A 17,117-nucleotide genomic window follows, 5' to 3' on the forward strand; every position below is an offset into this window, starting at 1 on the left:
CTTAATGTTTGAGGACCTTTTGCTCAGGAATGACACTTTGTAATTCTCCCATAACTTTCTTCTTCTTCAGAATCTATTTTTTTTTTTTAAAGATTTCATGTCTAAGCTTATAGAATCTATTTCTTAACCTGTTTATTTTCTCAAGAATTTTTAATTTAAAAATTTTTGTAGAGACAGGGTCTCATTATTTTGCCGGGACTGATCTTGAACTCCTGGCCTCAAACAATCCTCCCACCTCAGCCTCCCAAAATGCTAGGATTACAGGTGTGAGCCACTATGCTTGGCCCTCCCAAGAATTTTTGTCTTCTCTTAAAGTGTTTCTAACTTTTCTCCCTTGCTCCTCTTCCAATAGCATGTACTGATTTGAATGATTCTTTAATTAACCACATTATGAGGGATGTGAACCGCATTCTCGGATGTATTTTCAGCGTAATAGTCATTGTGCAGAGATTGTTGGAGTAAGTTTCAGGAGACGGATGTTTACTAACCAGTTTTGTAACATTAGCAAATTAATCAACTTTTCTTAAGTCTTAATTTCCTTATTTATCAAATGAGAGAAGTTAGATCCAGTAGAATTTTATTCAGGGCATACTATGTGCATGTCATCCTTGATTAGGTAGGTATTATGGGCATAAGAAGATGAATGACACACTTTGACTGTTAAGAACTAGCCTAAATAGGTTTTCCTCTAAGCACTGGTCCCCAACCTTTTTGGCACTAGGGAGCGGGTTCATGGAAGGCAATTTTTCTAGGGACTGGGGGTGAGGTAGGGTGGGGTGTGATGGGTCGGGGGAGGGTGGTGCACAGCTCATGGGGTGATGCAAGAGCCCGTTTCCTAATAGGTGGTGGATTGGTACTGGGCCTTGGCTCCAGGGTTTGGGGACTGAAGCTCTAAATGTCCTCTAAATTTTAAATTACTTTGTAAATGAAAATAAATTGTGGTTTTGTTTGCAGTTACTGTAAAATGGGGAAAGGAGAAATTTGAAGGTGTAGAATTAAATACTGATGAACCTCCAATGGTGTTCAAGGCTCAGCTTTTTGCACTGACTGGAGTCCAGCCGGCCAGACAGAAAGTTATGGTGAAAGGAGGAACATTAAAGGTAAAATTTAGCCCAAATTTTCATTATATAGGTTATATTATTGGTGAATTGACACCAGATAATGTGTTTAGTGTTAATGTATTTAAGGTATTTTTTATATGATGAGAGTATGTAGTCTGTGGGATTAAAACTATCTTATTCATGTTAGTGTAAGGGAGGAACATTGTCATTTTAAAACACTACAATATTATAAAAGCATCATTTCAAATTTTATTTTAAAATGTGCGGTATCAGTGGATACCTCTGGGAGTCAGGGAAGGGGGACATTTTACAATTATCTGTATATGTTGAATTTTTTTCCTATAAAGATGTATTAAAAATATTTTTAAAAAACTAATATAAAATCTATTTGTATTTCCTTAGTGCTTTTCTGTTAAAGGGTGGAAAATTTTGTTTGTTTAAAAATATGAAACAAGTAGACTTGTTTTTTTAAAAAAACTACTTACAGAATGTATTTTTTGTACATGCACTGCCAAAGCCCTGGTTCTAGAGTACTGGATAACTTAATTTTTTCCATTTGTCTTTATTGCATCCTGCCCATTAAAGAAGATAACCTTAAGTTCTCTTAAGGGTAATCATTATCTAACATTCTAACTCCTACCTGGAGATGGGAAAAATTTTTTGTTTAAAAATAGAGGGAACCTAATTTTTTTTTTTTGAGACAGAGTCTCACTGTGTTGCCCGGGCTAGAGTGTCGTGGCGTCAGCCTAGCTCACAGCAACCTCAAACTCCTGGGCTCAAGCAATCCTTCTGCCTCAGCCTCCTGAGTAGCTAAGACTATAGGCATGTGCCACCATGCCCGGCTAATTTTTTTCTATATATTTTTAGTTGGCCAGTTAATTTGCTTCTATTTTTAGTAGAGATGAGTCTCACTCTTGCTCAGGCTGGTTTCGAACTTCTAACCATGAGCCACCGCGCCCGGCTGGAACCTAATTCTTTTTAACAAATTTTACTTCCTTTGGAACGATCACACAGACTGTAGTTAAGAGTCCATGCTCATCAGCATCACTGATGAAGGGCCATAGAAAGATGAGAAGATATTTTCTCTATTATTGTTTATAATACTATATAATATAGTTTAACCCTTGAAAAAAATATCTTTTTAAATAGGAAATGTTAAAGAGCTGTAGTTAATTTTAGAGACAAGGACTGGCTACCCCTGTCTGCTGGGCAGTCAAACACCTTAGTGAAAAAACTTTGTTTACCCCCACAGTATGAGCCTTCAGCCTTTAGTGAACTTCACAACCTAATTTGTACTGAACTATGTACTAGGGTACTGTTGAGAATTTTGGAAAAATGCTAATTAAATGAAACTATGACTGCTAATAGTTAGCATTTATTGAGTACTTATTCTGTGCCATGCTTTTCATATATTTTATTTAATTCTCAACTATATGTGTTATCCATATTTATAAATGAGGAAACTGAACACCAGAGAGGTTTAAGCAAAATAGTGAGGCACCAAAAGAGCATGTCATTTACAAATCAAACAGATCTGGGTTCAATTTCCAGCTTTGTGTAACCTTGGATAAGTGATTTGAGGGGGCATTTATATTTATCATTCCTTATGATTAGCAGTAATAGCCCTTTGAGAGGGGCCATTAGGAAGTTACTGTTTGACTTTAAAGCAGAGTGTTCAAAGAGAAAATTAGTGGTATCATTGAAGGGGAGAGAAGCACATTGAATACCTGGTACCCTCTGTAAAAAGGAGTAACATGGAACTGACTTTATCCTGTGAAGGGAAGGGCTTAGCAGTAGTAAGTTCAAATATCTGTGGATCAGTCATGGCATGTAAAAAAAAAAAAAAAAAAAAAAATCTTGATTTTTATTCAACATACCGAATGAAAGTTTTGTTAATTGCTTCATAGGTGTGAAACTTAGAACTTGAGAAACATTTGTGGACATGCAAATATTAAGAGTTTGCTTTTAGAAGCCTGATTTATTCTTCTGGTATAATTTAATAGTACTTGCATTCTTGAGTCTGGTATAATTTTTAATAGCACTTGCATTTTCAAGAGTCTCCTGGTTTGGATGATAAATTATATAGTCACCCAAATTATGTAGACTTTATTTCACAAGTTCCTCTTCATTCTTGTCATATAAGCTAGTTGCCGTGTTTCCTCAAAAATAAGACAGGGTCTTATATTTTTCTTCAAGAAGACACCCTAGGGCTTATTTTCAGGGGATGTGTTATTTTTTTTTAAGTATGGTACAACAAACAATCTACGTTTATTCAAACAAGTTAAGTCTTTGTCTTCTGGAACATCATAACTCTCCAAACCCCAAATTCCATCCTGAATTTCTTGCAGCTCTATTTCCTTTAGGACCATTGGCCCCAATCTCTCATGTTGAGCAATAGAGCTCTCATGGGGCAGATGAGAAGGACTACTCATCTTCTTTACCGCTCTGAGATAAAATGCATGGGTTGTGCAGATATGCTGCGTAGCCACGCCCATCACTGGGTCTTATTTTCGGGGTAGGGCTTGTATTGCCCAAATGCTTAGAAATCCTGCTAGGGCTTGTTTAATGGGTAGGTCTTATTTTCGGGGAAACAGAGTAGCTTTGCCGGTTCCAAACATGCAAAAAACAGGATCTGTCATTTGTCATCAATCAAGTATTTTTTCATACTTGCTGAAAATGTTTTATATCCTGTAAGCACCGTTTAGTACTTGGTGCTGCCAAATTTACTGTCTTTTAGATTGTGTTACCTTATGTAGTTTAAGCAGTTGTTATACACACTGGCTTTAGGACTGCATGTGTTTAAAAAAATTTTTTTGGATAGTAATTTTAAATAAAATCTACATGCAGAATAAATTTTATTCCATTTTGAAGTAGCTTAAAATTGATTATTAGATTATATTCAAATTGTGCAGAGGTGGTTTAATGTTTTTTGTTTGTGTTTGAAACAGGATGATGATTGGGGAAACATCAAAATAAAAAATGTAAGTATTATGAACACTTATTAGATTGCAGTAACCTAATTATACCAAAATAAATTCCAAGTGACTGTGTTTTCATATGTGTATTCAGTTGTTCTGGCACCATTGTTGAAAATGGTTTTCTTTTCCTATTGACTTGTATTGGGGGTCTTTCTTGAAAATCAATTGTAGGTCTATTTTGAGGCTTTAGTTTCATTAATCTAGTTGATTAAAGTTATATTAGTACCAAATGGTCTTGAATACTAAAGCTTTATCATAAGTCTTGAAATAAGATAGCATATGTTATTTCTCCAACTTTGTCTTCTATTTAAAGAATATTTTATGTCCTTCACATTTACTTGCAAGTTTAGAGTAAGGCTGTCAATTTCTACAAATTGATTCTTGGTAGATTTTGTTTCAGATTACTTTGCATATGCAGCTCAGTTTAGGGAGAGTGAATAGCTTAACAATATTGAGTATTAAAATCCTTAATATGGTATACTTCCTACTTATTTAGTTCTCTATTTTCTTTTAGCAGAGTTATAATTTTTCAGTATAGAGCTCTTTTTTGTTAGATTCTTGGAACTTAGTTTCTTTGCTTTTGAAAATAATATGAAAAAAATTTGTTTTCTAGTGTTTATGGCTAGAATATAAAAATGCAATTGATTTTTCTAAGTTTATTTTCATCCTGTGACCTTGCAATTAATTCACTTACTGGTTGTAGTAGTTTTTTTGATAGATTCCATTGGGTTTTCTGTGTACGTAAGCATGTTATTAATATATGCAAATAATGACAATCTTCTCCAATTTTTATGACTTCTATTTTTTTAAGCTTCATTAAAGCATAATTGATAGACAAATGACTTCTAATTTATTTTTCTTGCCTAACACTTTGATAAGATTTCTAATACAGTATTGAATAGAAAGTGGTGAGAGTGGACATTTTATCTTTTCCTAGTTCACTAAGATGTAAAATTATGAAAAGCTGTTGAATTTTTAAGTGCTTTTTTGTGACTTGTTAAAATGATCATATGATTTTTCTTTTTTCTTTTGGTAATGTGGTTAGTCTTAATGGTTTTCAAATTTTATTTCTGTTTTATTTTTTTAGAGACAGTCTCATACTATTGCCCAGGCTAGGCTAGAGTGAGGTAGCCTGATTATAACTCACTGTAACCTGGAATTACTGTGCTCAAGCGATCCTCTTGCCTACGTTTCCTGAGAAGCTGAGACCATACCCAGCTAATTTTTTTTATAGAGACGGAGCCTTGCTATGTTGCCTAGGCTGGTCTAGAACTCCTTGAATGATCCTCCTGCCAAGGCTTCCCAAAGTGCTGGGATTACATGTGTGAACCACCTTGCCTGGCCTCTTTGCACGCTTAAAAATTATGATTGACCCCCAAGTTTCCTATATAGGCATACCTTGGTTTATTGCACACTGCTTTATTGTGTTTCACAGATACTGCGTTTTTTACACATTGAAGGTTAGTGGCAACTGTGCTTTGAACAAGTGTGTTGGTGCCATTTTTCAAATAGCATGTGCTTAACTTCATGTCTGTGTGACATTTCGGTAATTCTTGCAATATTTCAAACCTTTACATTATTATATCTGCTGTGGTGTTCTGTAATCAGTGATTTTTTTTTTTGGAAGTTACTATTATAATTGTTTTGGGGCATCATGAATCGTGCCTATATAAAATGGCCAACTTAATAAATGTCGATGTGTTCTGAATCAATTGACTGACCATTCCCCCATCTCTCTCCCTCACATTGGGCCTCCCTGTTTTCTGAGACACAACAGTATTGAAATTAGGCCAATTAATAACCGTATGACAACCTCTGAGTGTTGAAGTTAAAGGAAGAGTTGCATGTCTCTCACTTTTAATTAAAAGCTGGAAATGATTAAGCTTAGTGAGGAAGCCTGTTGAAAGCTGGGATAGGCTGAAAGCTAGAACTCCTGTGCCAGTTATCCAAGTCATAAAGGCAAAGAAAATGTTCTTGAAGGAAATTAAAAGTGCTACTTCAGTGAACACATGAATGATAAGGCAAAACCGCCTTAATGCTGATATGGAGAGACTTTGAGTGGTCTGGATAGATCAAACCAGCCACAGCATTCCCTTTAGCCAAAGCCTACTCCAGAGCAAGCCCTAACTCTCTCCCATTCTATGAAGGCTGGGAGAGGCGAGGAAGCTGCAGAAGAAAAGTGGAAAGCTAGCAGAGGTTGGTTTCTGAGGTTTAAGGAGGAAGCCACCTCCATAACATGAAAGTACAAGATGAAGCAGGAAGTTCTAATAAAGAAGCTTCAGCCAATTGTTGAGAAGATCTAGCTAAGATCATTGATGAAGGTGGCTACCCTTATTTGTAATGTAGAAAAAAGCCATTTATTGGAAGAAAATGCCAACTAGGACATAAATAGCTAGAGTGAAGTCAGTGGCTGATGTATCTGGTGACTTTAAGTTGAAGTCAGTACTTACTATTCTGAAAATAGTAAGAATTATGCTAAATATGCTCTGCCTGTATTCTATAAATGGAATAACAAAGCCTAGATGACAGCATATCTGTTTATAGCCTATTTTACTGAATATTTTAAGCCTTCTGTTGAGACCTACTGCTCAGAAAAAATAGATTCCTTTCCATGTGTTACCTGGTCATGGACAATGCGCCTGGTCACCCAAGAGCTCTGATGGAGATGTACAAGGAGATGAATGTTTTCATGCTGCTAACACAACATCCTTCTGTAGCCTACGGATCAAGGAGTAATTTCAACTCTCAAGTCTTACTATTTAAAAGATAAATTTTGTTAGGTTATAGCTGCCATAAATAGTGATTCCTTAAAGAGTTTGGACAAAGTAAACTAGAAACCTTCCAGAAAAGATTCACCATTCTAGATGCCATTAGGAACATTCATGGGAAGAGGTCAAATTATCAACATTAATAGGAGTTTAAAGAAGTTGATTCCAACCCTCCTGGATGACTTTGTGGGGTTCAAGACTTGAGGATGCAACTGCAGATGTGGTGGGACTAACTAGGACTAGAATTAGAACTGGAGTTTGAAGATGGGATCGAATTGCTGCAGTCTCATGATCAAACTTGAAGAGATGAAGAGTTGCTTCTTACGGTTGAGCATAGAAAGTGGTTTCGTTTCGTTTCGTTTCTTTTCTTTCTTTCTTTCTTTTTGTGTTTTTTTTTTTTTTTTTTTGAGGCAGTCTTACTCTGTTGCCTGGGCTATAGTGCTGTAGTGTCAGCCTAGCTCACAGCAACCTCTAACGCCTAGGCTCAAGCAATACTTCTGCCTCAGCCTCCCTAGTAGCTGGGACTACAGGCATGCCTCACTATGCCCGGCTAATTTTTTCTGTATACTTTTAGTTGGCCAATTAATTTCTTTCTATTAGTACAGATGGGGTGTCGCTCTTGCTCAGGCTGGTTTCGAACTCCTGACCTTAAGCGATCCTCCCAGAGTGCTAGGATTACAGGCGTGTTTTTTGTTTTCTTTTAACATTTTTATAAATTTTAGCTTTTACATGCAATCATGTCATCTTTTTTGAGTAAATTTTTGTGTTTGTTGTAAAGTAATGGTTGAGATTTATTTTTTTCACATGAATATTCAGTTGTGTAAGCACCATTTGTTGAAAAGACTATTCTTACCCATTTTACCTCAGCATCTTTGTTGAAAAGCAGTTGACTATGTACCTGTGGGTCTGTATTAGGATTCTGTTTTCTTCTATTAATTTGTATGTGTACCTTTACACCAATACGTGTTCCTTACTGTTTTTTTATTTTTTATTTTATTGAGACGGGGTCTTGCTATGTTGCCCAGCCTGGCTTTGAATTCCTGGGCTCAAGCAATCCTCTTGCCTCATCATCCCAAGTATCTGAGACTAAGGCATGTGCCATCCTGCCCAGTTACTCTGTGTGATGATTTAGGCCTTGAAATCAGGTAGCATAAGTCCTCCAGATTTTCTTCTTTTTCAAAACTGTGTTGGCTTTGCATGTGTATTGCACATTTTAGATTCAGCTCATTTTCCTCAAAAGAGCCTGGGATTTTGATTGGAATTTCATCAAATCTATGTCAATCTGGGTCATCTTAATATTTTTGTCTTCTAATCCACAAACATGGTATACCTACATAAAATTTCTCATGATATTCAATGTGGGGTCTTATGCATATTTTGTTAACTATTAATATATTATGTATCTTACATTTTTGATATTATAAATTATATTTTTAAAAACTTGTAAATTTTTATAAATTTAGGGGGTACAGGTGCAGTTTTGTTATATGGATATATTACGTAGTCGTGAAGTCTGCTTTTAGTGTACCCCTCACCCAAACATTGCACATTGTACTAAATAGGTAATTTTTCATCCTTTAGCTTCCTACCCTCGCATCTTTTGGAGTCTTCAGTGTCTGTTATTCTGCTCTGTTTGGCTATACATACCCATTGTTTAGCTTCCACTTACAAGTGAGAACATGCAGTATTGTTTTTCTGTTCCTGAGTTACTTCACTTAGGGTAATTGCCTCCAGTTCTATCCAAGTTGCTGCAAAGGACATTATTTTATCCTTTTTATGACTCAGTAGTATTCCGTGTGTGTGAGAGAGAGAGAGAGAAAGAGAGAGAAAGATGGAGACATAAGTGACACTTTTCAGATGTCATTTTTAAATTATTAGTATATAGCAATAGAATTGATTTTTTTTTTTGTATATTGACTTTGTATTCTGTGACTTTGCTGATTTCACGTATTTTATAGGATATTGTAGGTATACATGTCATCTGCAAATAAAGACTTTTATTTCTTCCTTTTCAATCTCTGTTTTTAATTTCTCCTTTTTTCATGTTTTATTGCACTGGTTAGGACTTTCAACACAATGCTGAGTAGCAAAGGTTGATAGTGGACATCGTTGCCTTTTTCCTGATCTTAGAGGAAAACCTTCCAAGTCATGACTGGAGGCATTTTGTGTATAGTCATCATCAGGGTGAGGAAGATCTATTTGTAGTTTGAGAATTTTTACAATGAATGGGAGTTGAATTTTGTCAAATGCTTTTTCTGTATGTTTTGAAATGATCACTTTTTTCTCTCCTTTAACCTGTTAACATGGTATAGTACATTGACTGTTTTGAATATTAAATGAACCTTATATTTTTGGGACAAACCTCACTTTGGTCATTATGTTTTATCCTTTTTTTTTTTTTTTTTTTTGAGACAGAGTATTGCTTTGTTGCCCAGGCTAGAGTGAGTGCCGTGGCGTCAGCCTAGCTCACAGCAACCTCAGACTCCTGGGCTCAAGCGATCCTCCTGCCTCAGCCTCCCGAGTAGCTGGGACTACAGGCATGCGCCACCATGCCCGGCTAATTTTTTTTTTTTTTTTGTATATATTTTTAGTTGGCCAATTAATTTCTTTCCATTTATAGTAGAGACGGGGTCTCGCTCTTGCTCAGGCTGGTTTTGAACTCCTGAACTCGAGCAATCCGCCCGCCTCGGCCTCCCAGAGAGCTAGGACTACAGGCGTGAGCCACCACGCCCGGCCATGTTTTATCCTTTTTATGTATTGCTAGATTCTATTTGCTAATGTTAAGGATTTTTGTCTATTTTCGTAAGAGACATTAATTTGTAGTTTTCTTTTTCTTTTCTTTTCTTTTTTTTTTTTTTTTTTGAGACAGTGTCTCACTTGTTCCCCAGGCTAGAGTGAGTGCTGTGGTGTCAGCCTAGCTCACAGCAACCTCAAACTCCTGGGCTTAAGCTATCCTGCTGCCTTAGCCTCCCGAGTAGCTGGGACTACAGGCATGCGCCACCATGCCCGGCTAATTTTTTCTATATATATTAGTTGGCCAATTAATTTCTTTCTATTTATAGTAGAGACAGGGGGTCTCGCTCTTGCTCAGGCTGGTTTCGAATTCCTGACCTGGAGCAATCCACCCGCCTGGGCCTCCCAGAGTGCTAGGATTATAGGTGTGAGCCACAGTGCCCGGCCTGTAGTTTTCTTGTATGTTAGTCTGGTTTGCTATCAGTGTAATGCTGGCCTTCTAAAATGAATTAGGAAGCATCCTCTCTTTTCTGAAAGAGTTTGTGTTTTTATTTTTTTTTAATGTTGCCTAGAATTCTCTAGTGAAGCCTTTGGGTCTTGGAGTTTTATTTGTGGGAGGACTTTAAATTAAGAATTTAGTGTCTTTAATTAAAATGTAGATTTATTCAGATGTCACACTTTCTTTTGAATCAGTTTTGGTAATTTGTATCTTTTGATGAATTGTTTCATGAACCAGAGGTTTATTGGTTTCATTGATTTCCCCCTTCCTAGCCACCCCCAAGAACTAACTTTTGCTTATTCATTTACGACTTTATTTTTTTCCCTCTTTGCTTTATTTCTTCTTTTTCACTTTATTTTATTTTTTGTTTTAATTTTTTTTAAGACTAGTCAAGTGCAATAGTGAGGAGGGGGGAAAGTAGTAGAACAAGGAGTTTAATCTGTAACAATCATGTGAGATAACTCACTACCTTCGGACCAGCCTTCACTTTAGTTTTTATTTTTTTTTTATTTTTTTTTTTTTTGAGACAGAGTCTCGCTTTGTTGTCCAGGCTAGAGTGAGTGCCGTGGCGTCAGCCTAGCTCACAGCAACCTCAAACTCCTGGGCTCGAGTGATCTTTCTGCCTCAGCCTCCCGAGTAGCTGGGACTACAGGCATGCGCCACCATGCCCAGCTAATTTTTTATATATATATCAGTTGGCCAATTAGTTTCTTTCTATTTATAGTAGAGACGGGGTCTCGCTCTTGCTCAGGCTGGTTTTGAACTCCTGACCTTGAGCAATCCGCCCGCCTCGGCCTCCCAAGAGCTAGGATTACAGGCGTGAGCCACAGCGCCCGGCCCACTTTAGTTTTAAATTTTACTTTTTCTAGCTTCTTAAGGTAGACACCTAGTTCATTAATATAAGCCTTTTTTGTTTCTGTCTATCTCCTTTGCCAATTTTTGTATTGTATGTTTGCCTTTTCTTACTGATTTGTTTTTTGAGTGCTTAGCATACAATGGTATAATTTTTTCTCTAGTTTGTCATTTTCAGTTTTGATTGCAGTAATGTTTTATGGAAGTTTTTAAGATTTATGTAGCTAGTAACATCAGTCTATTCCATATTTTATGTCAACTTTAGAAAATCTTACATCACTGTAAACTTTTTGATTTATTTACATGGTTTTATAATTTTATTTTTTACATTTAAAAAATCTTTACTCTTTAATTCATTTTGGTTATGATGTGGCATGAGGTGAGGAATTGGTAGTATTTTTTTCCTATATAATTATAGTTTTCTTCAATATTCTTCATTGTATAATCTATTTCCTTAATCATTTCTAATGGTCTCTTTATTCATCTTTTTCAGAAATTTTCTCAGCTATAGTCATGACTATAAATTTGCATGAATGAATCATTTCATTCATTGTAAGGTTTCATAAAGGGATTTTGTTAAATATATATAACTTATATCTTTACAGTAATTTTTCCAGTTACAAACCTGTCATGTCCTTCATGAACTTCAGCAGTTCTTTTTTGTTTTACCATCCCTAAATAAAGCTTTATAGTTTTCTTATTAAAGTCTTATGTATTTCTTATTTACTCTCAGGTATTTGTTGGTATTTCTTTTTTTCTTTTGTGTTTTCTAACTGGTTATTACTTCACATATTTGGTTCCTGAATCAGTTGTCTTTGGAAAAAGATTCTTTAATGATGGCTTAATACTGCTTTGCTATTATCTTATAAAATATCTATGTAAAAATAAAAGCTGATAGATGAAGGTTATTAGATTTCAGTATAGGTATTCTTAAAAGTAGGAGTTTGTTGACCTTACTAATTTCCTAATTTTAATTATCATTTGGCCATTTTTTTTATCTCTTCTAGCTGCCGTTTTTCCTTTCCTGTTTGTCTTTTTTTTCTTTTTCTTTTTTTTTTTTGTGAACCTCCACTTCTGGCCCTACCTTTTTCTTTGTCTTGTGTGTTCATATCTTCCAGTTAACATATTAAGATAATAAGATGTTCGTATTTTAAGATTATGAGATTTAGAATGATACTGTCTTTTCTTGTTCTATTGTATGGAGTGTTTTACAAGTGTATTGAATATAAATGTTTACTTAGGTTAATGTATAGAATTATAAAATTGGATATTTTGAACTAATTTTTGCTTGATGTTTTCCAATAACAAATTTCAGTGCTCTGAAAATATTTGTATTCAAATGTGAACAATTGTTACACAGTAGGCATTCACGGAAAGAATCTTATTAGTGGTTAGTTTGTGTTAAAAAAAATAATTAATGAGGTTTATACTTTGGAAAAAGATGAGCTAGCTTTCTCAAAAAGGGTAGCAGAACCCTGTCCAGAAGTGAGACATACATCCCTCAAAGAAGAGACAAAAGGGAACAGGATTTTATACTGAGCAAAGTAGTCAAATATATATACTCAACAAGCTATAGGAGGCATTAGGAATATTTATGAAGGAAAATCATATGCAAGTAATTATGCTTTATGTCTCCCATCCTGTCATGGCTGGGAATTCAATTTTAAGGTGTTTCTGGGGTCCTCTTGGCCGAGAGGGGTCAATTCAGTTAGCCAGAGGGTTTAAGAGTTTTAATCTACATTTGTTAATGGGAAGAAATGATGCCACTAAATGTTAATGATCATTTGAGGAATTCCTTTCCCTCCATTACTGTAAATAAACATTTTCAGTTTTTTTAATGGAATATTTATTTTTCCTCAGGTTCATTCAGGTATAATTTATTTTTTATTTATTTTTTTGAGACTGTCTCTCTCTGTTGCTTCTAGTAGAGTGTTGTGGCGTCATCATAGCTCCCTGCAACCTCAAATTCCTGGGCTCAAATTATCCTCTTGCCTCAGCCTCCCAAGTAGTTGGGACAACAGCCGTGGGCCATGATGCCTGGCTTACTTTTCTATTTTTGGTAGAGATCTTGCTCTTGGTATGGCCGTCTTGAAGTCCTGAGCTCAAGCAGTCATCCTGCCTTGGCCTCCCAGAGTGCTAGGATTACAGGTGTGAGCTGCCACGCCTGATCCAGGTATAATTTATATAGAGTAAAATTCACCTGTTTAGTGTACAGTTTGATGAATGTGGGTAAATTTATATAGTCTTGTAACTACCACCAAAATCAAGATTTAGAAGTTTCATCACACAAGTTTCCTGTGCTGCTTTGCAGATTGGCAGGTGACCCCTGGCCCCAAGCCACCTAGTACTTACTAATTTTTTTAATAATTCACTGATCTTCAGTAGTATATTTACAGAGTTGTGCAACCTTCACTGCAATCTAATTTTAGAACATTTCCATTACCAGGAAAGAAACTCACACCCATTTAAAGTTACTCCTCCTTCTTACCTCCAGCCTTAAGCAACCACTGCTATACTTTCTGTAGATTTACCTTTTTTGGCAAACAGAATCATGTAATGTGTTCTTTTGTGTCTGGCTTCTTTCACTGGACATAAAACAATATCTATTTTTAAGGATTTTCATGAAATTATTTTTTTTAAAAAACAGGGAATGACTGTACTAATGATGGGGTCAGCAGATGCTCTTCCTGAAGAACCCTCAGCTAAAACTGTCTTCGTAGAAGACATGACAGAAGAACAGTTAGCATCTGCTGTAAGACATACCAAATTTTATGTTTGATCAGTATTTTTCAGAGGACAATTATTAAGATGTCTTTTAGACAGTAGCATCTAAATGTTTTCGGAGATTTAATTGCTAATATTGTTATTGAAACCGCAAGGGGGTTTTGGTCTAGGTTCAGTTTCTGGCTGTGCAAAGGTCCAATTATTGAGACAGTGAGGATTGCTGAGGAAGGAAGGAATTTTTAAATATGAAAGACATCTTGTGGGGATAACAGGTGAAGAAGCTGCCTCAAATCTGGTTCTCTCTGGCTAATGGAGAATCCGGCTTTTTAAAGAGGGGAAATTAAGGAGGGCCTCTTGTGCATTTTGGCAGATTGTGTTGCAATTAGTAAGGGTCTAAGTGCTTGGGGCAGGTTGTGGGGAAATTAATAAGGGTCTAGTTCCTAGGGTAGGTTAGTGAGGAATGTTGAGCCTTGGCCTCAGGAAGTCTGCCTAGAGGTGTTTGGAATCTCTACTCCTTTGTTCTGAAGAAAATCTACCATTTCTGGGAAGCAACTCAAAGGTCAAGTAGTTAAGGGAAGAGAAGGAAAAAAAAAACAAACATGTAGGGGTCATTGAAATGTTTTCACAGAGCCAGTTATAGTATTAAGATATTTTTAAGTAAATGAGAGTTTTATTACTTTGAAATTAGCTTAAGGGAGTTCTCCAATAGTCAGATAATTCGTAAAATTAGATTGTTTTTTGGTATTATACATTTTGATTATTACTGCTTTTCAAACTTCGAGTGAATTAGGCTTAACTTAATTAAATATACAGTTCATAATTCAGGGCTTGTGCTCTTAAGCCTAATAACTCTACGATGTGTTAAGGATTATAACCTTATTTAACAGATGAGGGTTGTAATACATACAATATAAAGTTAGTTAATCTCTCTAACAAATGTGTGTTTGGCAGATATCACTATTTAAGTGTTTACTTGTTATTTTATGAGCAAACAGGATTAAAGAGTAGTTTAAATGCAGGGTATTTAAAATCTTAAAAATTTTCCATGTGGAAAATACATATATTTTATCCTGATTTAAATGCAAAGTTAGTTTTGAAACTGGCCAACATAACATGTTTCAAATGTTGTTTATTTTTAAATTTAGCATTGGCTGGGCCCCATTGGTCACGCCTATAATCCTAGCATTCTGAGAGGCTGAGGCTGGAGGATTGCTTGAGGTTAGGAGTTCGAGACCAGCCTGAGCAAGAATGAGACTCCATCTCTACTAAAAATAGAAAAATTAGTGGTGCATGGTGGTGCTTGCCTGTAGTCCCAGGTACTTGGGGGGCTGAGGCAGGAGGATCATTTGAGCCCAGGTGTTTGAGGTTGCTATGAGCGAGGCTGACAAGGCACTCTAGCCTGGGCAACAGAGCAAGACTGTCTTCCCCCTCCAAAACAAATAAATAGTAAAATAAAACCTAGCATTTATATAGTACCACTCATTTTCTTATTTTTTTGTTTTTGTTATTTTGACGTATTTCTATGTATATTTTGCTACTGTGTTCTCAAGCCTACAAAACAGCCAGGACTGATAGGATGGTTCTCTTATTATTTTATTTTTTTTATGAGATAGGGTTTCTGTCACCCAGGCCTAGAGTACAGTGACACGATCATAGGTCACTGCAACTTCAAACTCCTGGGCTGGAGTGATCCTCCTGCCTCAGCCTCCCAAGTAGCTGAGAATATAAACAAGTGCCACCATGTGTGGCTGATGTTTTAATTTTTTGTAGAGATGGGGTCTTGCTACGTTGCCTAGGCTGGTCCTGAACTCCTGATCTCCAGTAGTCCTGCCTTGGCCTTCCCAAATGCTAGGATTACGGTTGTGAACTACTGCACCTTGCCCGTGTTTAAGAAGGGAGCTAAAACTTTGAGTGCCAACATGATGCAAGTAAAAATTTTCATTGGGAGAAATAAACATTGTTACTTTAGGATGAAGGTAGAATATAAATTGGTACTTGATCCAAAGTGTGAACCCTAGTGATTTGTATATGCCATGCCATTTTTAAAAAATGATTTAATCCTTTTTTTTGGCCAGATGGAATTACCATGTGGATTGACAAACCTTGGTAACACTTGTTACATGAATGCTACAGTTCAATGTATTCGTTCTGTGCCTGAACTCAAAGATGCCCTTAAAAGGTAAGATTAAAGAGAAATAAGTCGTCTTTGGGTAAGAGAGGTTCATATTTGAATGAGTAGTGTTGTTTTGCATTTTTAAACCATCTTTATTGAGATATAATTCATTTATTATACAGTTCACTGTTTTAAAGTATTGAATGGTTTTTGTAATAGTCATGGTGTGCAACCTTCACCATGATCAAATTTTAGAACATACTCATTGGTAATGGCTCCTGTGCCCTTTGACCTACCTTCAGCCCTAGTCAAACATTTATTTACTTTCTGTCTTATAGATTTGCCCCTTCTAGGCATTTCATATAAATGGAATCATAACGTGTGGTGTTTTTGCTGGTTTCTTTCACTTAGCGTAATATTTTCATAATTCATGTTACTGCTTCACTCCTTTCTTATGGCTGAATAATATTTCATTGTATGGATATACCACATTTTGTTCATTCGCTTGATTGAAGTTTGGATTATTTTTACTTTTTGGCTATTACGAGTAATGCTGCTGTGAAGTGAAAATTCATGTTTTCGTGTGGACAAATTGTTTTCATTTCTGGGTTATATACCTAGGAGTGGGTTACTTGGTCACATGATAACTCTAACATTTTGAGGAAATGCCAAACTTTTCCAAAGTAGCTATATCATTTTGCATTCTCAACAACACTGTAAGAGGGTTCCAATTTTTCCATCTCAGTGCCAGTACCTAATATTGTCTTATTGCCTTTCTTTGTTTGTTGCCAAGCTATGGGTATGCAGTGGTATCTCCTTGTGTTTCTCGTTCCCATTTTCCTAATGACTAATGATGTTGACCATCTTTTCATGTGCATATTGGCCATTTGTATATCTTTGGAGAAATGTCCATTTGAATACTTTGCTTGTGTTTTGGTTGGGTTATTTATCTTTTGTTCTTTAGTTGTAAGTGCTTTTTATTTGTTTTGGATACAAGTTCCTTATTGGATAGATAATTTACAAATCTTCCATTCTGCGAGCTGTCATTTTACTTTTTTTTTTTTAAATAGAGATAGGGTCTCACTCTGTTACTTAGGCTGAAGTGCAGTGGCCTGATCATAGCTCACTGTAACCTTGTATTCTTGGGCTCAAGCAGGCCTCCTGTCTCAGCCTCCTGGGTAGCTGGGACTATAGACACATGCCATCATGCCTGGCTAATTTTTAAATTTTTTTTGAGATGGAGTCCCACTCTGTTGCCTGGGCTAGAGTGCTGGGGTGTTAGCCTAGCTCACAGCAACCTCAGCCTCCTGAATACCTGGAACTACAGGCATGTGCCACCATGCCCGGCTAATATTTTTTGTATATGTATTTTTAGTTCGTCAGTTTCTT

General features: G+C 36.1%; 1 protein-coding gene across 3 annotated transcripts in view; it reads left to right on the top strand.

The window, feature by feature from the left end:
* The window catches only part of USP14 (ubiquitin specific peptidase 14), a 47,975-nt gene that overhangs the window by 2,835 nt on the left and 28,023 nt on the right, over positions 1-17,117 (top strand). For 2 of the 3 annotated variants that reach the window (XM_012746086.3, XM_012746087.3), the window contains exons 2-5: positions 955-1,100; positions 4,010-4,042; positions 13,539-13,643; positions 15,691-15,794. In XM_012746086.3, the coding sequence (XP_012601540.1) occupies positions 955-1,100; positions 4,010-4,042; positions 13,539-13,643; positions 15,691-15,794 (388 nt within the window). The remainder of the gene's footprint in view (positions 1-954; positions 1,101-4,009; positions 4,043-13,538; positions 13,644-15,690; positions 15,795-17,117) is intronic. The other variant, XM_012746088.2, reaches the window with a different exon arrangement.

Source organism: Microcebus murinus, chromosome 17 (genome assembly GCF_040939455.1).
Source record: "Microcebus murinus isolate Inina chromosome 17, M.murinus_Inina_mat1.0, whole genome shotgun sequence".
NCBI lineage: Eukaryota > Metazoa > Chordata > Mammalia > Primates > Cheirogaleidae > Microcebus > Microcebus murinus.